This window comes from Crotalus tigris, unplaced genomic scaffold (assembly GCF_016545835.1).
Source record: "Crotalus tigris isolate CLP2741 ecotype Arizona unplaced genomic scaffold, ASM1654583v1 scf7180000018371.15429387391:27106975, whole genome shotgun sequence".
Lineage (NCBI taxonomy): Eukaryota > Metazoa > Chordata > Lepidosauria > Squamata > Viperidae > Crotalus > Crotalus tigris.
In genome coordinates this window covers 16,764,629-16,789,790 of record NW_024096970.1, presented here as the reverse complement: position 1 = coordinate 16,789,790, position 25,162 = coordinate 16,764,629, and the positions used below count along the sequence as shown (strand labels likewise).

Sequence of the window (25,162 nt, the reverse complement as noted above, 5' to 3'; positions counted from 1 at the left end):
GAAGGGCTGCCTTATTCCTCTTCGTGTCTGGTAGAGAGATGAAGGCAACAACCAGAAAAGATGTCTTCCACCTTTTATACCTTCCCAGAACAAAAAGATCAGGTTTCAGTACCAGGCATAAGATGACCCAAAAAAATAATTCTTAGATGATGACTCATACCCAGCAATCCAGACTCCATCTGTAACTCCTTTTCCCCCTCCCATACTGTGCTCTTTTCATATAAGCAATCACCTGTACCTAAAGCATGAAGCCCTTACTTTTCCAATATATATATATATAAAGCATCTGATCAAGCAATTTACTACAAAATAATGATTACAAAATAACAAAACAATGATTACATGAAAACACTATAAGTATCAATATAACATGGTTGCTATATATAAAATAAATGCTAATGTCAAACTTAAACATACTAAAATCATAAGCACAATAAAATCCCTTCAGCCCTTTCAGAACAGATCTGTGAAAATATCTTTACAATGCCATTAGCTACTCTTCTTCTTCCCTAGTCATAATACTTTATTTATCCTGAAATATAAGCAAGCAATGAAGCAGAAGAAAGTGAAATCAACAATTCTTTTATGAATTAGAAGAAAGATCATGTATTTGTTCCCCTTTGCAATAGAACTTAGTGAGCTTTCTGAGGCCCAAAAGAGCTACGGTACTTTACTGTGTTAGCCAACGCTGCTGCCTCAGCTCTAAATAAAGAGCTCAAGATCTGGACAAATTCAGCAAAAATAAAATGAGCTTAATACCTTGATCATATTGTATGACATGCACTGTTCCAAATTCGTTTGTGATATTACGACCACAAATGAAATATTTATTCCAGTACTAAACTTGCTTCTCTAAAGAGGCTTTATTTTCTTCCTGAGGATAGCTATCAGCAATTGGAGAAATACAGAAAAATAGTCAATAACTCTCTAACATCAGTAGGCATATTTCATGGTGACTCACATTTTTTCATCAACATGGAAATAATTTATTGAACATTCACACAGTGGTACTAATTTATTTTGGAGTTAGCATACAAATTCAGAGGGAGAATAGATTTAATTCAGTAAATATATTTGATTGCATAATCAATGCAGGAGCAATTATTCATTTACGGAAAGGAAAAAATTATGTGATTAACATGTTGGTTTCTAGCATGTGGATTGGTTCATTACTTCTAAATAGCTCAATTACAAAATAAAAAGAGAATGGAAAACAACATTTATCAGCTATGGCAAGGAAAATGATGCTAGGAAAATGTCAGGAACTGACAGCTAAATAATCAAAGGAAGCAGTTAAAAGGAGGAAACTTGAGGCAAAATTGATAGACTCCTATAGAAAAATAATAAACGTTGGATAGACATATGAAAAAGATGTGAAAAAGTTGTAGATCCAGGAGAACAGGATAGAGATACAAACATGTTTTTCTAGGATTTGTTAAAGATGCAGTTAGTATGTTGAACAAGATAAAAGCTAGACTAGACTCTATTCTTGACATACTATTTTGAATCTCAATGTAATCAGATATAGGTCCTTTATTATCTATGAGCTTACCTGACAGTCTAGAAACTACAAATAACAAGTCCTTGGAGAAATGTAATTTACTTAAAAGCTTCTCTGCCATTTTCTGCATATGTAAAATACAGAGAGAGAGAGGGGGGGGGGATAAAAGGTAAAAGATTTCCCCTGTCCAGTCATGTCCAACTCTAGGGGGGCGGTGCTCATCTCTGTTTGTTAGCCAAGGGAACCAGCTTTATTTGAAGACATTTCTGTTGTCATGTGCCCAGCATAACTATATGCCGAGGCACATGGAACGCTGTTACCTTCCCAGCAAAGTGGTGCTTATTTATCTACTTGCATTTGCATGCTTTCAAATTGCTAAGTGAAAAGAGCTGGGGCATGTAACGGGAGCGCACCTCATTGTGTGGCACTGGGATCTTGAACCTGGGATGACAAGCTCAGCATCTTTAACCGCTGAGCTATCCTGCCCCTATATACATACATGCATATAAGTTTGCATGTGTGTATATTGTAAAACTGGGTGTCAAAAACTAAGATCTGGTCTTATGTTAGCAATCATGGAAATGTAAAACCATAGCTAGTAAAATCCCAAATAACAAAGGTCATCTGTATCAAAACACACCCATGGTTTGCCGATCTGGTAGAGCTTTCCATCTCTCACCTGTGGAGGATTCCCTCAGGTCGTATCGCCCTAAGCCAGGGAGCCCTTCAGCATCTGGATCCCCAGTGGCTCCAACTAACCGCTTGGCATTTGAGCGGCGGGCCTTGACTCGAAACTCATATTTGTCGAGGGTGATAGCCATGATCCAGCAATCCAGGCACCCCTCCATGAATAGGATTTATGATGCCACATGGAGGAGTTTCTATACCTGGTGTTCAGGACACAAAGTAGAGCTCTTGGACATCACTATTCCGATTGTTCTGGAATTCCTGATGGATGGGTTGAACAAGGGGTTATCCCCAAATATCATCTGCAGACAGGTTTCTGCCCTCTCCTCGGTGATCCGGTGTGATAATTCCACCCCCTATGGTGCGTTCCTTCCTAAAAGGGGCAACGCCAAGCCTCCAGCGGTACACCGTTATCCCTCTTGGGACCTACTCCAGGTCTTACAGGCCCTCACCTCGCCACCCTTTGAGCCCATTACCATGTGCTCCCTGAAACTGTTGTCTATGAAGGTGGCCTTCCTTACAGCAGTCACGTCGGCCAGGCAAATTTCAGAGCTGGCCACCCTCTCCGTCAGAGAGGATCTGTGTGTTTTCCATGCAGACAGGGTGACCCTGCACCTGGATCCTTCCTTTGTTCCCAAGGTTAATTTCTTGTACCATAGATCCCAGGAGATAGTGCTTCCTAACTTCTGTCCTAACCCGACTCATGATCAAGAAAAGCAATGACATACTCTGGACGTTCGCAGGGCCCTGCGGCATTATATCAAAAGGACTTCCACCTTCCGTAAATCCAAGGCACTATTTGTTTCCTTTCAGCCCTCGTCCATGGGTCAGAAGGTTTCCTCCTCAACTGTAGACAGGTGGATCCGGGCTTGCATTGCTCAAGCTTATCGGTCCCAATCATTGTCTGTTCCCGGTCGCATCACTGCCCGTTCCACCCGCATTGTGGCTACATCGGCGGCTTGGGATACCCAGGCACCTATCGGGGAGATCTGCAAGGCAGCTATGTGGTCCTCGCCTTCCTTGTTTGTCAAGCATTATAGGATTGACAAATTTGCCTCCTCGGATGCTTCATTTGAACGGAAGGTATTACAGCAAGTGGTATCTACCAGTGGAACTCAGGCCCAAAATGCTTTTCCCCCCCTTAGGGACAATAGGACTTTGGTATGTCCCACTAGTGGATTCTCCATCCAATCATGCTGGAGAAGGGGTGTTGTCTTACCTGAAGCATGATGATGGAGAATCCATACCCTCCCATTGTAGTATCCGTTTGGGCCTATGTACAATATAGGATGAGCACATGCGTCGGACAATGTCTGCGCTTCGCCTTCATCGCAAACTGGGGTGCTCTTGCACAGCAAAGGCATGGAAACTTTCCAGACTTAGTCTTATTGGAGCAGGAAGATTAAGACAACCCACTAGTGGATTCTCCATCATCTTGCTGAGAAAAGGCGTTCAGGTAAGACAACGCCCCTTTTCTTTCTGGGTGTGAGGTTACTGTAATTCCAACCGGTTTAGAGAAGGCACCATAAGTAGGCACCACTAGAACAGAGGTGCCAAAGCATCTTACAAAAGCAACGAGGATCAAGTAAAGGCTGGATCAGTCTCAGAGCTTGATTTGAAGACAAACTGAATTCTTGGACAGTTATATCTTTCCAAAAGAAATTTCCATTAGATTACCCTAGAGCAAGGATCAAAAGTTGTATCCTGCCAAAGGGACTCATGCAGCTTTCCCAACATCCTTGTGGGCCACAAAATGCAGCTTTTATGACCATGCCAATTTTCAGGCTGTATTGAGCCATGCAAACTTTACGTCTATCTATTTTGTCTAAGGAAATCCTTATAGCTTTAATTTTCTTTTGTTTTTAATTGGGATGGTCAGAGTGGCTTCAGCACTGTTCATCCAATCAACATTTTTTTAAGTGCAAACATTAGATGAGAATAATAATATTTATACTGTAGACTAATATTCTGGAAGGTGAACTTCTTCACATTCCACCACCATGAAATCATGGAATATGAAAGGAGTAACTTACTTGGGAACAGAAAAAATCCAATAAATATTAAGCTTCTGCTTTGCTCATCTAACTATTCCTCTTAGCAGGGTTGTTATTGTATTGGTTTGTACACAGAAGCACCTAAGGAATGACTTGAGAACTTTAGATTCTTCTGAATGTTAAAGAATGTCAGTGTAATTAGTTAAGCAATGTCTAATTTAAGAAAGTTATAGACAGAATTAAACAGCTATTTGTTTGTAAATGTGTATGTTGCTTGTAATTGATTATACAGCTGTTTGCAAAGATAAAATAACAGGAAAAAATAAAGACAGAACAGCAGATTGTTAAAGACAATAAAAGGAAAAGTTCATAATGAACAACAGAAAATATGTCAAAAAGATGGAAATTCTGAAACATATTGTGGATAAAAAAATCTCCAGCATTAGCGACACAACTTTTTCATAAAATGTGGTAGCAATCAAGGCATGGCATCTATTCTGGTCCAAGCATGGACTGACAAATCCTGGAAGAGCACTTGAAAACCTAGTAGGTTTGGGTCTAAACAAAGGACCTATTATATACTTAGCAGGGACCTGTATACAGATTAAAATAATAGCAGCTCACAAGGTATAAATTGAATTCTTAAGTCTCCTCTTAGTCAGCCAGTGAGGAGGAAAAGTCAAAATGCTTAGATACCATCGCCTCAAAGAGTCCCGTGATACAATTCCTGTATGTCATTTACTTTAAATATATAATTTAGTGAATTCATGATGCAAATAATAATCTGGTCACCATATTCTTCACTGTTTTCCATACTCCCGTTTTCTTTCACCTCCTCAGTTATAATTCTTAAGAGCACTGTGGCTCAAGTGGTTGGAACTCTGGGTAGGAGATTAGCAAGCCTGCATTTGAGATCTGAGACCTGCCGTGGGTGGGAATGAGCTCTTGTTCATTCCAGCTCCTGCTGGAGACATGAAATGAGCCCCCAACTGGATGGCCCCAGGACAGCAGTGATGTCACTGGTTAATCCTTTCAGAAACACTCTGTGTTTCTAACACAAGTGCAAAATTATTATTCTTGTTTAATACCTGATGGAGGATAATCACATTCCACTTTAAGTTTTTTCAAGCCTGTCTCTAGGGATACATGAAAACAATTGTCTAGTTCTGACATCTTCCCTATGGAAGAATCTGCTCCTTTATTTATTTTTTTCTTGCAAAACTGACTGGGGCAAACATAAAATTGGAATATTCTGGGTTACATACAAGTTGCTGGACCATGAGTGGGATGATTCAGGTTCAGTTCTTTTTCTGCCATGGAAACATACAACCCAAGCTACCAAAGAAGGTTATGGTTAAGTGGTAAATTTGAGGAGAAAGTACCAAGGATGCAACCTGAAGCTCTTAGTGATAAAGTACAATGACAATTGAATTTTAAAAAATGTATGTTTTTTTAAAAAAAATGGTTTATATAATAGAAACAGAGATAAAAAGATATGCATATAGTACAAAGTACAAAGATAGTACAAAATATTCATTGCTAAAAATATATTACTGCCTTACATAATGCCTTAAGCAATTACTCTTACTCTCAATAGTACCAAAGATGTTAAAAGGGCAGGCATAAGGGCAGGTGTGAACTAACAAATGGGAAGACATGCAAGTCATTTTCATTGTGAAAAGAGAGAATGAGAGAGAGAGAGAGAGAGATTTTGCAATTTTCGAGTGACTTTAATTTACTTTCAGATGAAGTGGATTATTCTTCTTACAATTGTTTTGCGTGGCTTGTATTAATTTTGATTTTCTTTAAAGAAGAAAAAAGAGTCTTTCTGTTTTTTTCTTAGCTGTATGATAATATGATTTTGAAGTTTAAAATTTTCAAATTTTAAGTCAACTCAGATATACTAAGTCAAGCAAAAGTTTAAAAATATTTTTCTGGTTAAAAACAACCATGCCTCTTGGCATAAAAATCCAGTGAATTTCTGTCTAAAAGTTGGAGAAAGAGGGTGTCAAGCAACAAAACAAAGGAAGGTCATGCCAAAATGGTGGATGATGGAGAAAATGCTAACCATTTTGGTGATGGTTGGAAAGAAAAGATCTTTAGGACAAATTCTAAAGTCATACTTGCTTAGGCTGCACATATACTTTAAAAAAATCCTAAACTCTAGACCAGTGATGGCGAACCTTTTAGAGACCGAGTGCCCAAAAATTGCCCCCACCCCCATCCCTCCCCGCCCTGCCCACTGGGCCACCCACCACCTCCACGGCCTGCTACAGATCACCCAGGCAGCCCAGCAGTGCCATGGTGGCCACGCCCTCCACCCATGCCCCACAGCATCATCTGCATGTGATGGGGCACAAGGGCAGAGTCTTGTTTCCACTGCCTGGCTACCATGTCCGTGGCTGCGCTGCTTCGCGTGGGCCCCACCCAGGGGTGACTCTCCTCTGGGGGAGCTGCTGGTGAGCAAGGGGCTGTGGGAGGAGGCGGGGATGGGGAGATGGTGCATGTGCCCACAGAGAGGGCTCTGAGTGCTGCCTCTGGCACCCGTGCCATAGGTTCCCCACCACTGCTCTAAACACTCTAGTATAGGTGGCTAGGAGTGCATTATTCTTTGTACAGAATATAGTACTTAGGAAGAAACTGGTTCAGCTATAAACAAAACCATGTAGGACCAATAAGGGAGAATATTTGTAGCTCAGGGTTGACATGAGGGGTCCTTGGTACTCTTTGAACTTACTTGTTTTATTGCAGAAGTTTCATCACCCAACTAGATAACATCATTAGTGCTAATAAGAGTCTGTATGCTGTCAGTTTACATTTTGGTGGCTTGCCTGTCATTGTTGGTGGGGGTAGTCTTAGAGATTCTTATACTGTTGGCTCTTTAGCAGTTTCTTGATTGGGGTATTGCTTACTTGATTGTTGGTCTGAATGCATCCATGAAGACCAACTAGCAGTCAGAAGACATGATGAAAATTCTTTAATTTCACAACATATAGATAGCTTTAACCATAGTTTCAACTGGGAAAAGTCCAAAAATGCCAGGGAAGCTATCAATAGACACATAGACATTAACAACATCTGTAGACTATGCAAAAGAGACATTCAACCAGCCGGAAAAGAAAAAGACTCCAGCATCTCTCCACCAGTAATCAGCACTCAGATCAGCCTAGATTAACTCCAAGATCAACTTCAGACCAACAATCAAGTAAGCAATACCCCAATCAAGAAACTGCCACAGAGCCATTAGTGAACAGCCCACCCCCACCCACCCAGACAGGCAAGACGCCAGAATATAAACTGACAGCCAATAGCACTCCTTACTAGCACTGATGACGTTACCTAGTTTGAGTAATGAAATGCCAGCAAGAAAACAAGCAAGCTCAGAGAGCACCAAGGACTCCTCAAGACCACGTAGGCTTTGGTTCTACGTGTGGCTCTTAATTTCTGTGTTTGTTAATTGTTCTAAAGCAGACATGTCAAACTCGCAATGTCATGTGACATCGCGCAATGTATCGGGACGGTTTTGCCATTGCCAGCAATGGGGTGGGCATGGCTTCCGGATGACACATCCAGCCCATGGGCCACCAATTTGACACCCCTGTTCTAAAGCATTTGACAGTTGTATGGCATGTAAATTAAATAAAGATTTATGAAACGTTTTATGAGAAACTGACATTATTAATTTTCCTTCTGTGTATATCTTCAGTGATGTCTCCCGGACATGTATTACTACATTTCCAGCAAGAGGATTAGAAAACCTGAAAGAACTGATGGCTCAAAATACCTGGACTCTAAAGAAATTCCCCCCAGTAAAAACTTTTCCTTATCTAACTTATGCTGCTCTGTCATACCCAAGTCACTGTTGTGCTTTCAAGAATTGGAAGAAAGCTAAAGGGTAAGTTTTAAAAATGATATTAAATTCTAAATGGGTTAGAATCCAATTATCTGAGGAATTTTATTCTGGCTCATAAACCTGCTCAACAATAGAAATGTACTTTCGGAAACCTCTTCAACCTTTCACCACATCAGAAATGATGCAAATGAAAGAGCAAACATTTGTAATGGCACTCAGACTTTCAAATTCTCTCCATAGAAAGTCAACCTCATGTTTATTTAAGCGCCCAATGAAGTCCACCTCTTCACCATGGATTAAATTAAATACCATTTGAACTTCTTTAAAGCAGATTTTATACTCAGTGGCTGCTGCAATTTAATAAGATTAGATTGCATTTATTCTGAAGCATGATGCTTACAGTAAACTGTATAAAAGAATTTTATAAAGGAAAGGAAGCATAGCAATTTATTATAATAAACAGAAATAAAAGCAAATGCAGTGTAATAACACTAAAGTATAATTAAATAGGTAATAGCTTTCTTAAAGGGACAGTTGTCTAATCAAAATGTTATTATCATAATTAGAAAGAACTTAGAATTGTAGCTTAATTCCAACACTAGAACACTGCATTTTTTCTCAAATAATATTGCCTTAGCTCACAATAAATAGTCCCCAGTGATTAATTTGCTTGCTCTAGATAAACTACATATTTTATTAATCATGCTTTCTATTGCTACTTTAGAATCTTGGAGTTCCTGCTATGTAATCAAACTAACAATCTCAGCATTCGCAAAAGAAGATCTTCCAGTACCTACAGGGCTCCTTTCTATCAAGATTATGCAGAAGATTATTCAGATCACACTGATGCTGTTCACGATGAGAATTCCAAATTTAGAGACATTCATGGAAATTCCCATTATTATGTCTTCTTTGAAGAACATAACAATAGAAAAGATGGATTTGGTCAAGAACTCAAGAACCCCCAAGATAATATTGTGACGTTTGATAGTCATTATGACTATATTATCTGTACAGGTAATGATGATATTAGTTGCATCCCAGGGCCTGATGAGTTCAACCCCTGTGAAGATGTAATGGGGTACAGATTTTTAAGGATAGTGGTGTGGTTTGTAAACTTGCTAGCCATTGTGGGCAATGTTTTTGTTCTCTTTATCTTACTCACTAGCCACTACAAGTTGACTGTTCCACGGTTCTTGATGTGTAACTTGGCTTTTGCTGATCTTTGTATGGGATTGTATCTTCTCTTGATAGCTTCAGTGGATCTTTATACTAGATCAGAGTATTATAACTATGCCATTGATTGGCAAACTGGGCCTGGTTGTAGCACAGCTGGCTTTTTTACTGTCTTTGCTAGTGAGTTATCAATCTTTACTTTGACTACAATCACCCTGGAACGGTGGTATGCTATTACGTTTGCCATGCGCTTAGATAAAAAAATTCGTCTTTGGCATGCATCTTTTATTATGTTGGGTGGTTGGCTGATATGTTTCCTTCTTGCCCTCTTACCACTGATTGGAGTCAGTAGTTATGGAAAAGTTAGCATCTGCCTTCCCATGGACACTGAAACACCTGTAGATCAAGCTTACATTATAATTATTTTACTGTTGAACATTGTTGCTTTCATCATCATTTGTGCTTGCTATATTAAAATTTATATTACAGTACGGAATCCCCAATACAAGTCAGGGGACAAAGATACAGTCATTGCAAAAAGGATGGCTGTGCTAATTTTTACTGATTTTTTATGTATGGCACCGATCTCATTCTATGCCTTATCTGCTGTTATAAACAGACCCTTGATAACAGTCAGCAACTCAAAAATTCTGCTGGTCTTGTTCTATCCACTCAACTCTTGTGCTAACCCATTCCTTTATGCTATCTTTACCAAAGCATTCCGAAGAGATATCTTCATCTTGCTTAGCAAATTTGGGTTATGTGAACATCAGGCTCAACTCTATAGGGGCCAAACAGTCTTCCCCAAGAACAGCAGCGGTTCTGGCCATCATAAGGGCAACCGTGGAGTCCATAACCTTTCTAGCCATCAAAGCCACCCTCATGGTGTACTTGAAGGCTACCAGTCTGCAGTGGTGCTACATTTTCAAGAATCCATGGAAAATAGTAAGCTGTCTATATTATAGCACATCACTACTGAAAATAATATTTGGATATTGGAAATCCTCATTATATCCTATTATAAAGGGAATGAATTCTTTTGGTAGGAATTTTTAGGATACATTCTGCTTTCCTGTGAACCATCTATATAAAACTGTAAGTTTAAAAATATCAGGAAAGTAGTGGTAGCTCAGACCAAGCACTTTTTGAGTTCAATTGTCTGTTTACATAATGCCATGCGTTTGTTACAGAAAATCCATAAGAAGGATAAGGACAATGATACATTCCTCAGCAATCACTCTGCTCCTCAGGAGAGGGTATTAAGAAATATACTGGAAGCATAATATATAGCCCTGTTAACCAGCCAATTATAGCCTTATTGTTTATAAATTTCATTAACCCTTTAATGCCATCAAATTGGCAGTCATCAGTACAATTTGAAGAAGTGAACTGCTCTGTAGGACAAAGTGCTTTTTTCCATGAATTATGTAGCTTCAGTAAAAGAACTTTGATTGTACTATGAAAAAAGAAAGCCTCCCCATTCATTTATCACATGTACAATTATTTATTCTCTTGTCTTTTAAGAGATTTACACATTTTAATCCTCTCTCTCAGGAGATTTGCTTCAATCTCTTTATTGTTTTATTTTCCTAATATGTTTTCCAGTCATTTTGAAAGTATAGTGATCAATTATTCAGTGTTTTACATATGTTCACACTGTCATCTTGTATAAACATGTAACGTAATTAGTAGATTTATTTTTATCAATTTCTTTCCTACTAATGTCCTACATAACAGTTTGTAAATTTTGCAACAGCAACGTAGCAGGACAACATTTTCACAATATTTTTCCTTACAAGGTTCATTTCCAGAACAGACATGAGACTCAGAACATCTCATCACCATGTATGTGAATATGTGATCAAGGGTTTTTGTTGTTATTTTTTATCCCATTTCTCTTGCTTACTTAGAACAAGATTTGCTGTTTTAATATTGGTCCCAAAATCTAGATCTCTTGGAGAACACTTTGTGTTTTATTGCTTTGAATAATTTGATGTCATGAGCAAACTTGACCAGGTCAATGTTCATTTGACTTCAGATAATTTATCACAAGATAAAATGTTTTGACAGGTTTTGGTAGGATAGCCTTGTTTATATTATCTTTAGACACCTTTAGACACCTCTTTTGGTTGTATATCTGGTGTTGCCTCACAGTGAGAGATGAGCAGCACATAAATTTGATAAATAAATACCTCTCCTGGGTTGATAGTAAGCATCTTGGGTAGGAAGGAGCTAGTTCTTCTTGCAGTAAATGAGTGTCTTGCAAGTAGAGATACCAACCACTTACGGGCAAGTGACCGATTGCAACCAATTGCAATCATTTTGTAAGAATGCCCACCATTTTGTAAGATTGCCTACCCAGTTTGTTAATCCATGTATATAATAAATAATTATCTCTATATGCAATGGGAGATGACATCAGATCCTTGTAATCATTGGATGAAAAATAGCATGCTATCCAATCTATATTTTACTGGAAGGTTCAGTTGCAGTTTAGTACAATTAAATAGTTACAAAAATGAATTATTCTGTCCCTACTTTTCATAAAGTTTGTAATTATAGAAGAAAAATATCCTACATGTTACTCCACTCAGCAATGGATAGCCACTTTTAGAAGATCATATGAATTCTTACTTGAGCTCTTTTAAAATGATAAAATACATCAATTTTTCTCACAACAGGCTTAGAAAGTTCAAGCTAAATCAAACATTATGCCTAACTATGAAACATCTATTTGTTCTAAAAATTTTTTTTTAAAAACTGCTTAACTGACCTTGTGTCAATATTGCCACCTAAAATGGGTACATTAAACAATCTGATAAAATTATATGGATAGTTTTTAGAAATTTCTACTTCATTTTAATTGTAAACATAATTATTTTCTGTTTTGTTAAGATGGTAAATATGTAACTTATAATCAACTGTTGTCTTGCTCTTATTATTTTTAGCTTACTATGACATATTTCTGCCTTTGTACCTTTTTACATTATTTGGAGGATAATAATTCTACCTTGTTCAATTAATGGAGTTCAATTGAAATGTACTTTTGGTATAAATAGTTTCATTGTCTTCTTTCATTTTTTTCTACTTTTTTTGCTACTTTCTTTCTCTATTCTTTTGACAAAAGACATGCTGGCTTTAAAAAAATCAGTTTTTTTTAATTTTTATTATTTTATTTTCATAACAATCATAAGAAAAAAAATTCAGATACATAAGAAGTTAAAATACAACACACAAATTCCGACATTGCTCACCCATTTCCCCCCAGACCGCATCCCCCTCTCATCTCTTCACTTCCCCCTTCCTTCTACCTCCTCCTCTCCTCCCCTCCCTCTCTCCTCCATCTTTCTACTTACTTATCCCTCTCCTCTTCTTCTCAAGAAGAAAAAAAATCAGTTTTTAAGCCACAGTTGTAACATTCAACAGCCAAATATTACAAAGCATAAAAAAATAAATAAAACAGGTTAATAATAATTTATTTAATGGAGTATATCATCAAGAATTAGTAAGGCTGAATTCTTGAACACATTCCACATAGACCACCTACATTGCTCATAGTGGAGACTTTCAGTAGTATCTAAAACAGTATTTTTCACCTTCAGTAGCTTTAAGATTCTTTAAGATGTGTGGACTTCATTTCCCATAATCTCCTTTTGCTGAGTCTGCATACATTAGAGCTATGAGGGTGAGAAACACTGACCTAGGGCTAAGACATATGGAATAATATCTTACTACTTTATTTTCATGTAGTGTAAAATGTTTGTCTATCATTTTCTGTAAAAGGCCCTAGATCAGTGGTGGCGAACCTATGGCCCGCATGCCAGAGGCGGCACTCGGAGCCCTCTCTGTGGACACACATGCTGTTGCCCCAGCCCTGCGTTCCCCGCAGCCCCCTACTTACCAGCAGCGCCCCCAGAGGAGAGTCGCCCCCGAGTGCGGCCCACGTGGAGCACTCCAGCCAAGCACATAGAGCCAGGCAGCTGGGACTCCATCCTCGCACTCCATTGCGCACAGATGATGCTGCAGGGTGAGGGCGGAGGGCATGGCCGCCATGGCACTGCTGGGCTACCTGGGCGATCTGCGGTCGTGGAGGCGGTGAGTGGCCCTGCAGGTGGCGGGGTGGAGGCAGAGTGGGCGGGATGGGGCAGAGCGGAGGTGGTTTTGGGGCACTCAGTCTCTAAAAGATTCTCCATCACTGCCCTAGATTACACTACAACTTTTACCTGGAGGCAACATGCTATGTCCAGACAGTTCAATACTCTATCACAAGGAATTTATGTTGTCTTGCCAGGATTTTCCAAGTTGTATTCCATGGAATCCTAGGGTTCCACCAAAAAACAAATTCATTTAAATGCAACCAGAAGCATCTGTAGGCATTTTTATAAGGTACAGTGGAAAGAACCCCAGTCTCCAAAAGAGGTGGCTTCTATTAATATGATGTCTCATCCTTCTGTTTGTGTCTGAGAGGTGTGAAGCAAGAATTCTGGGAATTTGATTTAAGATCCTGGTGTACATTGAACTAGCTCATGAAATTGACCAGAAACAAATATGTTACACTGCAAAAAAAAAAAACCCAACTGTTTGAATGTCCAAAAGCAGTAACATGGAAAGCATGGAAATATCATTAATATCCAGTTAATGAAATTAATATCATCTCTTTCCACCTACAGTAGTGGCCAAAATTTAGGCTTAAATTGAAGAAAGTAGGGAAAAACACTAGACCACTTCAGGTATGAACTAAATCATATGCCTGATGAATATACAGTAAAGGTGACAAATAGATTTAAGGAATTAGATCTGATAGACAGAGTGCCTGAAGAACTATGGACGGAGGTTCGCAACATTGTACAAGAGGTAGCAACTAAAACCATCCAAAAGAAAAAGAAATGCAACAAAGCAAAATGACTATCTAAGGAAGCTTTGCAAATAGCTGAGGAAAGAAGGGAAGCGAAAGGCAAGGGAGAAAGAGAAAGATACACCCAACTGAATGCAGAATTCCAGAGAATAGCTAGAAGAGATAAGAATGCCTTCTTAAATGACCAGTGCAAAGAAATAGAAGAGAACAATAGAATAGGGAGAACCAGAAATCTCTTCAAGAAAATTGGAGATATGAAGGGAACATTTCATGCAAAGATGGGCATGATAAAGGACCAAAATGGCAAGGACCTAACAGAGGCAGAAGAGATTAAGAAGAGGTGGCAAAATTACACAGAAGTACTATACAGGAACGAACTTAGCATTCCTGATAACCACGATGGGGTGGTTACTGACCTCGAGCCAGACATCCTAGAATGTGAAGTTAAATGGGCCTTAGGAAAGCTGAGCAACAACAAAGCTAGTGGAGGTGACAGTATTCCAGCTGAGCTATTCAAAATCTTAAAAGACGATGCAGTAAAAGTGCTACACTCAATTTGCCAGCAAATTTGGAAAACTCAACAGTGGCCACAGGATTGGAAAAGGTCAGTTTACATTCCAATTCCAAAGAAAGGCAATGCCAAAGAATGTTCAAACTATCGCACCATTGCACTCATTTCACATGCTAGTAAAATTATGCTTAAAATCCTACAAGCTAGACTCCAGCAGTATGTGGATCGAGAACTACCAGAAGTGCAGGCAGGATTTCGAAGAGGCAGAAGAACTAGAGATCAAATTGCCAACATACGCTGGATCATGGAGAAAGCTACCGAGTTCCAGAAAAACATCTACTTCTGCTTCATTGACTATGCTAAAACCTTTGATTGTGTGGATCACAACAAATTGTGGCAAGTTCTTAAAGAGGTGGGAGTACTAGACCATCTTATTTGACTCTTAGAAACCTATATGCGGGTCAAGAAGCAACAGTGAGAACTGGACACGGAACCACTGATTAGTTAAAAATTGGGAAAGGAGTCCAGCAAGGCTGTATACTGTTGCCCTGCCTATTTAATTTATATGCAGGGCACATCATGAGAAAGGCAGGGCTAGATGAAACAAAAGTTGGAATTAAGATTGCCGGGAGAAATATCAACAACCTAAGATATGCAGATGATACCACTCTAATGGCAGAAAGTGAAGAGGAACTAAAGAGCCTCTTGATGCGGGTGAAGAAGGAGAGTGCAAAAGTTGGCTTGAAACTCAACATTAAGAAAACCAAAATCATGGCATCCAGCCCTCTCAATTCCTGGCAAATAGATGGGGAAGAAATGGAGGTAGTGACAGATTTTATTTTCCTGGGTTCCAAGATCACCTCAGATGGGGACTGCAGCCAAGAAATTAAAAGATGCTTGCTCCTGGGGAGGAAAGCTATGGCAAATCTAGACAGCATTCTAAAAAGCAGAGACATCACCCTGCCAACAAAAGTATGTATAGTCAAGGTGATAGTTTTCCCAGTTGCAATGTATGGCTGTGAAAGTTGGACCATAAGAAAGGCTGAGCACCAAAGAATTGAGGCCTTTGAACTATGGTGCTGGAGAAGACTCCTGCGAGTCCCCTGGACTGCAAGGCAATCAAACCAGTCAGTCCTAGAGGAGATCAACCCTGACTGCTCTTTAGAAGGCCAGATCCTGAAGTTGAAACTCAAGTACTTTGGCCACCTAATGAGAAGGAAGAACTCACTGGAGAAGAGCATAATGCTGGGAAAGATTGAGGGCAATAGAAGAAAGGGACGACAGAAAATGAGGTGGCTGGATGGAGTCACTGAAGCAGTAGGCGTGAGCTTAAATGGACTCCAGAAGATGGTAGAGGACAGGAAGACCTTTAGGAATGTTGTTCATGGGGTTGCGATGGGTTGGACACGACTTCGTGACTAACAACAAAATGAAAAAAAAAAAAACCAACCAACTTGATAGTAATCACATAACACACTGACAAATGTCCTCCTCTCCACTTCAATACATGACATCAATAATTGAATCCTACTGTGATCTGATTGGCTCATTGCCAAAACAAGATGACATCTGATTGACTCTCTAAACACTCATGCTCATTGGCTACAATCAGATGAAGGAAAGCTACCTGATATCAACCTAAGCAAGTTATGCTTCCATTTTCTGGTTATTTGGCTATAAATTTCATTGAATACAGTACAGTTAATTGAACAAATTTTGTAGCATTACATTCTTGATTAAATTATCTTTCCATTGATATAAAATTTTATGGTACTACTCCCAAAAAAAGTGGTGTTATTAGCATCAAACCTCAAAAATACACTTTTCCCGAAAGGTTTCCACAATTTTGGCCACTACTGTATAAGGAAGCTAATAATGATGAATAATTTTTCTGGCTTATTTCTAAGCTCAATTTTTGTGTATTGAGAAAAAAATATTATTTCATAACCCCATGATCAAATTCTGAAGAAAATTTGAAGAAAAGTTCATAGATATATCTCCTCTCAAGGGTTCTGTATTCTAAAATAGAGGTCCCCAACCTTTTGGGCAACAGGGACTGGTCCGTGGAGAAAGGTTTTTCCGCGGACCAGAGGGGGCGTGGTTTTATGTGCTGCCTGCATCCTGTGGATGGGGCTTTGCTTGTTTGTGCGGACCAGTTGCTGGCATGCCAGGGACCAGTACTGGTCTATGGACCCTATTGGGGGCCCTGTTCTAAAACTCTGAGAAGTGATTCTCTAGATGAAAGGTTGCCCTGTCCATTTCCAGTTTAATTAAGCAGGACTTTGGGATCAACAATAGCACTGGATCAGCTATTTAAGCAGGACCCTGGGTTACTTCAGTCTTTGCTATCATAACTGTATTCCTGGATAAACTTTAGTGCATTTCAGATGATACCTTTATCAAGGGCACTATGAAATAAGAAATATAAACTGCTGATAAATTTTATGTATCTGTAAAATGAGAAGACCAACATTCAACAAAATTACATTCCTAAAACTACAACCAAGGAGAATAAAAAATATATTATTTCAGTAGAAATAAATACCGTAAGCAATTGAAATAATGTGGCACTAATACAAAAAGTAGTGATATTACAACCCCCCCTCCCAACCCCTCCCATTTAGAGAGGAAAAATATACTCTAATTAAATTCATGTTTTTAAATTGTTTTCTTGATTTTTCTGCATATTTTAAAAAAAATCACATGAAATTATATAAATTTAAGTGTTGTCTTAACAGCTTCCTAAAAACGCTTCAATATTTTTGCTCTTTCTTAATTGTTAAGAATGAAGCCAGAAGGAAAAATGATTTATTTTAAACAATACATTTATCTTATTTCTACATTTAGGTAAGAAAAACAAATGCACAAGTGTAGTATAGGTCAGTGATGGCGAACCTTTTAAAGCCCGAGTGCCCAAACTGCAACCCAAAACCCACTTATTTATTGCCAGGTGCCGGGTGGTCGTGGCCCACTGGGTGGGCATGGTTGTGGTCATGGCAGATTGGGTGGGTATGGCCAAAGTGGGCATGGTCACCTCGATGTTGCTCATGGGGAGGGATGCCTCTGGGGACCGGGCAGGGTTAGAGGAGATCCAGGGGGTCTCTGGCAGGTGGGGCAGTGGGCAGGAGGCTCATCCTGCGGGGTGAGGCGAGGCAGGGGCGGCTGCTGCCTGTCACCATTGGCCCCCGCACACAGAGGACAGCGAGCACATGGGAGCCAACAGTTTCCGTCAGCAGCCACAGCCTGCCAGCCCCTCAATCAGCACATTCTGGGGTTCTGCAACCCACTGTTCAGTTCAGAGAAGTCGCCTCTGAGCTGGACAGTTGGCCAACAGTTGAGGACACAATGCAGTGGGTTGTGCCCAGGAAAAGGAGAGCATGCGAGGCCAGGATGGATAGGATGGGGGGGGAGGGAAACCAGCCATGCTGGGATGAATCTGGCCACACATGGGAGCTCGACGAGTTAGTGGGCGGCTGGTTGAAGAGGGAGAGTTGCCATATCTGGGGCATGGTGCACGTGCCCACAGAAAGGGCTCTGAGTGCCGCCTCTGGCACGTGTGCCATAGGTTCGCCACCACTGGTATAGGTGGTACTTTTCTCAATAGTAATAATCTCAGAGTCCTAGTAGACAATCACTTAAATATGAGCCAGCAGTGTGCTGCAGCTGCCAAAAAAGCCAACACAGTGCTAGGCTGCATTAACAGAGGGATAGAATCAAGATCACATGAAATGTTAATACCACTTTATAATGCCTTGGTAAGGCCACAGTTGGAATACTGCATTCAGTTTTGGTCACCACGATGTAAAAAAGATGTTGAGACTCTAGAAAGAGTACAGAGAAGAGCAACAAAGATTATTAGGGGACTGGAGGCTAAAACATATAAGGAACGGTTGCTGGAATTGGGTATGTCTAGTTTAATGAAGAGAAGGACGAGGGGGGACATGATAGCAGTGTTCCAATATCTCAGGGGCTGCCACAGAGAAGATGGTGTCAAGCTATTTTCCAAAGCGCCTGAAGGCAGGATAAGAAGCAATAGATGGAAACTAATCAAGGAGCGAAGCAACCTAGAACTAAGGAGAAATATCTTGAGAGTTAGAACAATTAATCAGTGGAAGAACTTGTCCCCCAGAAGTTGTGAATACTCCAACACTGGAAATTTTAAAGAAGAGATTGGACAACCATTTGTATGTCTTATTTGTGTATACCAGCTAAAACACTAGCAAACATGTTTTGATAAAACGTGTTGTTTTAACTTCTAATGTTCATGATTTTTTGATCTGGGAAAAATATTGTTCTATTATTAAAGGAAAATTAAACAATAACATGCATACAGCTGAACAGAATTATTCACTTGGGGAAATAATTCCCTATTGTTGAAAAAGGGAATGAAATAGAAATTTAAATTATAAACTGTATGCATAAATGCTATGCTGGTAGCATGCAGAGTTTGCCTCCATGAGACTACCTACATGTTAGATTCTTTGAGGTTTAAATGGAATTGTGGGACAAATGGGGAATTTGGTATAATCTTCATGTACACCTGAATAGATTTTGTTCTTGCATGTTGTTTTGCCTAAGGGATTCCCACCCAACAAAGACAGCCAATGTCAATCTGCTATTAGTACCATTCAGATTCAAGTGGGTACACTCTCCAGTGACTGGCATCTCCGTATGTGATAAAAATAACATACCATTAGTTTTAAGGAACATACCATGCATGTTCCTTTAAAAAAAAAACCCAAAAGAGCTGAAGGACCTATTCTTGAAGAATCATCACCATCATCCTGGAACAGTAAGTAATCAAGTGGTTTCACTTACACTTAAAGACTTCTTCAACATTCAACTAAGTTCCAGCCACTGCCACCAAAACGCTGAAATGGTGCAGCTAGAAAGTTAAGACTATTGTATTGAATTAGAGGCTGGATAGAACAATACTTTCTAAGGAAGGTGGATTCAGGGGACTTAACGTACCAAGAACTCTACTGGATTCAGACCAAAGACTAGTTAGATTAGCATGCTTCTTGCAACAATTGCTACCAAAGAAAATAGAAGTAGGGCACACAATGACAACAGCTCTCCTTGACTTCCTAGTACCTTGCATTATACTAGACCAGGGGTAGTCAACCTTGGCTCTTTTATGACTCGTGGACTTCAACTCCCAGAATTCCTGAGCCAGCACAGCTGGCTCAGGAATTCTGGGAGTTGAAGTCCACGAGTCATAAAAGAGCCAAGGTTGACTACCCCGTACTAGATTCTAGGAATAATTACCACTATAGCAACTATAGTTTATATGGAATCTGCCATAGAAATATAATAGAGATTTAATTCTTCATTTAAGTTTACTATGTGTAGATATGCATATTTCTAAATATGTATGTTTAATTTATTTATTTATTTATTTATGAGACTTATGTACCGCTTTAAGTGCGAGCACTCTCTAAGCGGTGTACACCAGTAAGCAATGTATATATATATATATTTACATTGCCCCCAACAATCTGGGTCCTCATTTTACCTACCCCGGAAGGATGGAAGGCTGAGTCAACCTTGAGCCGGTGAGATTTGAACCGCTGACCTGCTGAACACAGTCAGCTAAAGTGGCCTGCAGTACTGCAGTAACTGCCTATTTGCAGTTACTATTTGCTTTATTATGAAATATTGTGAAGTAAAATTAACCTTTAATTAACTTATCAAACAATGAGTTTAATGTTACAGATAAATTTAAAAAGCTCTGTTTAAAAATTAAATAAAGGCAAGCAAACCAAAGTTCAAGTGTTTTAATAATTCTGTTTAACAGCATAACTTAAAACATTAATAAAGAAGATGCACACAGTATCTACCATTAAAGAGAACTCAACTTACGTTTTAAGGTTGGGATAGATCAGCTTTAAAAACTCCATTATGATAAATACATAGCATACTGTGCTAATATATTAATGGAAGCAATAGTATCTGTGTGTTTGTTTCAGTTCAGTCTAACTATTGTCCACCCGTCCCTAAAAATCTGGAATTTTTTTCTTTGCAATCCTGGGAATCCATTGTGTATGAAACAATATCACTTAGACTTTTTTATAAAAACTATATCCAAAACTTTTTTACTTCTTTGAAATGTAGATACAGTCATGTAAAAAAGGGAATATACATCTATTTATATGTACGATCAGAGGTTCCCTTTGACTAATTGCCAGCAACTGATGCCCCAGGTAAACCATGAAGTTAGGATTCCTATCCCCAACCAAATGTGAATTAATATATCATATTTGCTCAATTAAATAAAACAGACTGGTTGTATCATGAGTGCAAAAATATATTCTGAGGACCTACAGCAGGGCTTTTCAACCTTTTCACCGTTTGTACCACTTTTAGGATATGGCAATATTCGAGTACCACCTAGCAAGGTGTCAAAAACTTGATGACCAAAAAAAAAAACCAAAAAAAAAAAAACCCAACCCCTGTTCAAAGTTGCAATTGCACTGAAATGACTTATGACCATTTTTCACTTATTGCAGCATGCCCAGGGTCATGTGATTTATATTTGGGTTCTTGGCAACTGAATCATATTTATGATGGTCACAGTGCCCCAGGGTCATGTGATCCCCTTTTGCAACCTTTTGACAAACAAAGTCAATGGCAAGGCTGCTGGTGGACAAGTGCCAAGGCAGGACTTCCTTCCCTCTCTCCCTTCTTCCCTGCCTCCCTCTTTCTCATTGCCATCTCCTTCTGAAGGAAGAATTTGAACCCTCCCCCCATATTTTCCCTCTTCCATATATTCATCAAACAAGGAAAAGCCTCCAGAGACAGAAAAGACAAGCCGCTGAAGGAACTAGCTTAAAAAGCTGCATTCCCCTTTAAGAATTAGCTACTGGCTAGAAAGGAAAGTTAAGGAGCTGGCCGGCACTTAAGGGAGAAAAAAAATGTAGTAAGTACTGGCTGCCCGCTAAGGCAGCCTCTCCAAATGGCTCCATTCATAAGTAAAGGAATGCTACAGGCAAAATCAATTCAGGAGAAAAATACTTCAAAATCCCTTGCAGCAAAACTTACAGCTAATAATAGCAGAGCAATAGAAGCTAACAGGAGACATCAGCCATCAGCCAAATAGAAATTGCCAAACAGTCCTTAAGAACACAAAGCCCACATTGCACAAATCCCAGAACTTCGAAGTCACAAAAGCATATAAAAACTGTCCACTCTCCATCTCTCTCTCTCCCTCTGTGCGATGCTGCCTTTCTTCATTGCTGCTTTTCTTCATTCCTCGTGGAGGGCGACCCCTCCCCCGCTACGTTTCTTGCCTGTTTGTTGCTGCCAGCACAGATGGCTGCCACAGAAATTGTAAATCAGCTCATGGCTGGCCTGCTTGATCTCCTCTCCTCTCCTTCTTCTTTCCCTTCGGTGCAGTTAGAACTGACTCTGCCTCCTCCCAAGGCTGCTGCTTTTTTTTTCTCTCCCTCTCCCACCCAAACTGCCTCCTTTTATAGCCTCTCCTGTCTCCACCCCCTCCTCCTTCTTTCTCTTCTGGGTGAGCCAGAAGTGAGCCTGGGGCCTTTGCCTCACCCCAGCCACTCTGCAGTTCCGGAGGACTCTCTCACAATAAGTCCTTGCCTGCGCTGGCTCGTTCCCTCCCCCAGTACACTTGGCTGGGTGGGGCTGCGTACCATCTGCCACGTGCTAATGTACCACAGGTGGCACATATACCACCAGTTGAAAAGCCCTGACCTACAGAATGGAAAAAAGAAAGAAAAAAGATCAATTATAAAAGTACTGCTGGAACTAAATATAGAAATGGAAGTTTAGACATTAGCAAACTATTGAAAGAAAGAAAGAAAGAAAGAAAGAAAGAAAGAAAGAAAGAAAGAAAGAAAGAAAGAAAGAAAGAAAGAAAGAAAGAAGGAAGCAGGGGCATTAAATTCCAAAGCCTTGGATTGGCCAAATACAAAGGTGGGATAAAATAGAAAATCTGTGCATTGACAAAATTTCCATCTGTCAATTTCTGCGTGGAACAGCATGAGGCTAGAAACCAGGACACCTGGGAATTCTAGTCTAGTCTTAGACATGAAAGCTGGCTGGATGTCTTTGGGCTAGTCGATCCTTTTCAGCCCAGCCCATAGTTATTGTTCTGGGAAAACAAAAAGAAATATTAGGTATGTTCGCCACCTTGAGTTATGTATAAAAAATAATAAAAGTGTGATAAAAAATATACTACACTGATACATTTATGACATCCCAGGTTCTCTAGATCATGACCAAGTTTTGCCAAAATTATTCATTGGAAACTTTGCTACTTGGATTCAAATGTAATAAAAGCTCCCGGGAACATCAAGTTGAGGCTTGGAAAACAAGTGGGTTAAAATCTTATAGGATTTTAAGATCCAAATAGACAGGCATCTTGTTCATGTCTGGTGTAACAATCATTCAAAAGAATAAATCTTCACTAATTGGGTCATAACTAGAATTGAGGAAAAGCAATCCCCCCAAATTGCAAAATACTGGGGTTTGCAGATCAAAGTTGAACACTTATGGAAAAAGAAATTCACAGGAATACCAATTGTGACTGGTGTCCTTGGAACAATATTTAAAGTACCTTTAATATTTGAACATTTTTAATTTATTGGACCTGAACACACTAAGCACACCAAATATCTTGCTTGGAACTGCCTACAGTAGGGGGTCTTCAAACTTGACCCTTTTATGACTTGTGGACTTCAACTCCCAGAATTCCTCAGCCAACGCGCCTCTAACCAGTGTTAGATTGTGAATAACTGCACATTATTTATTAAGTTAAAAGTTTGACAGCACTAATGAAAATATTTACAGTAACAATTATGAACTACTACTAGAAAATATTTTTTCTTAAGATTGTTGTGTATCACCCAGTCATTTCTGGTGAAATGAGCAGTTATATAAATTTGAAATCTATTGGCCTGAAAGTCATAAATATTTAAATAGTTACTTCAAGAACTGTATTTAGGTAAAAACTTTTAAATTGTGCTTATGAGGAATAGTAGACTTTAAATTTATGGTACCCTGAAAAGAGTTCCATGTATATTGCTGTCCGTTTCTGGAAAAGAGGAAGGCTATAAAGCTAACAAGAATTTGGTTCCCTTTTACTTGTAACTTTCCTTTGCAGTCCTTTTCATTGCATTTTTGCTGCCATCTAGGGGAGACAGCAAGTACACTTATTGAAAATTTTGAAAGCCCTCGGCTAAACTCATTTGTGACATCTGCTTGTTTTTCCTGACAGAATTTATACACATCCCCACACAAACATATCACATTTCTACATTCAAATCATGCAAAATCCCAGTAATAGTTTGAAATTAAAGTTTGAAATCCAACACACGTTACATGTACATATTTCATTCCATTGGCGATCCCATGCACAAGGCAACAAGATCAGGGTATTGGTCTGTGCTTGCTTTACATTTTAACCCTCAAATGAAGAGGCAAAAAACATATTTTCAATTTTGTCCCAGAAGTAAATAATTAATTTTAGAATAACCAAAGCTGAGAAAACTGCAAGCGCCTAGGAAAGTAATGTTATGCATAAAAATTGAGGTCTATGAAAGGCTTATAGCACCTAAATTGTTTAACCAGAATACCCTATTTATTTAACCGCAATATAGTTCCAGCTCAATATGTACCTGGTAAAATAATCTGTACTCCTTTTCTCTGCATTTTACCAATTAGCCCTTCATGGCATATCAATTTTGTCATGCTGTTTATGGAATTAAGTTAGAATAAAGTGAACACAGCTATATACACATTAAAGTATTTTAATACACAAAATAGTAAGGTGGCAAGCTTATTTTAAATAACATCTTTATTTTTTTTTGCAAAGGCAAAATATTAAACTTAAAATAGGTCTTAGTACATCAAAATACTAAGTTTCTAATTGTATTCCAAGCATGGCCTTTGAACCACATCCTGTACATCTTAGGAAGAACATCCTTGATCTTTAATTGTACAGATTTTACAAACATAATAAATATATTTACCCCCTTACACATAACAGTATATGTACAACAGCAGTTGACAGTAGTAGCTCAGAACAGCAACTAAAGATATTTCCCACTCTCTTGTTTTGGTACCGTAGGCACACAAGAGTGAATATGGGATGTCACATGCAGCTAGCCTGCCGTTATTCTTCCACTTAAAAAAAATCTTTTGTCTTCCTAAAACACAAATCAAGAATAGCTCAACCAAAATTGTTATCCCACTGATCCCAAACACTTGATTTCTTAGAATCTCTTAAAATAATTTAAGACTATACGATATAAAAGAGATTCAAATGCAGATTTCTCCATTGGATGTCCTCCAGATGGAAGGATATTTCAGGAGGAAAGCTATTCTAGCATTTTTTAAACAATGAAACTCTTTAAAATCAAATCTGTTCTAAATCACTTTTGCTGATTTTTGTAAAAAAAAAAATCAAAATAAAAGACTTTTTAAAGCAGAAGAGCAAATAATTGCGAACAAATAATAACTTTTTTCCTGTAATGAAACTAGTTTATCCAGTAGTAATTTGATTGGGATGTTATTGCTGTTTGATGTATACAGACAATGACAACATAGTTGTGTTAACATTATT

The 25,162-nt window shown here is 38.9% G+C and overlaps 1 protein-coding gene across 3 annotated transcripts in view; it reads left to right on the top strand.

Annotated features, from left to right (window-relative positions):
• The window catches only part of TSHR (thyroid stimulating hormone receptor), a 48,727-nt gene extending 36,497 nt beyond the window's left edge, over positions 1–12,230 (top strand). For all 3 annotated transcript variants that reach the window (XM_039351543.1, XM_039351542.1, XM_039351541.1), the window contains 2 exons: positions 7,889–8,077; positions 8,760–12,230. In XM_039351543.1, coding sequence (XP_039207477.1) covers positions 7,889–8,077; positions 8,760–10,176 — 1,606 coding nt within the window. In that variant the 3' untranslated portion in view covers positions 10,177–12,230. The remainder of the gene's footprint in view (positions 1–7,888; positions 8,078–8,759) is intronic.
• Positions 12,231–25,162: the final 12,932 nt, after the last annotated feature.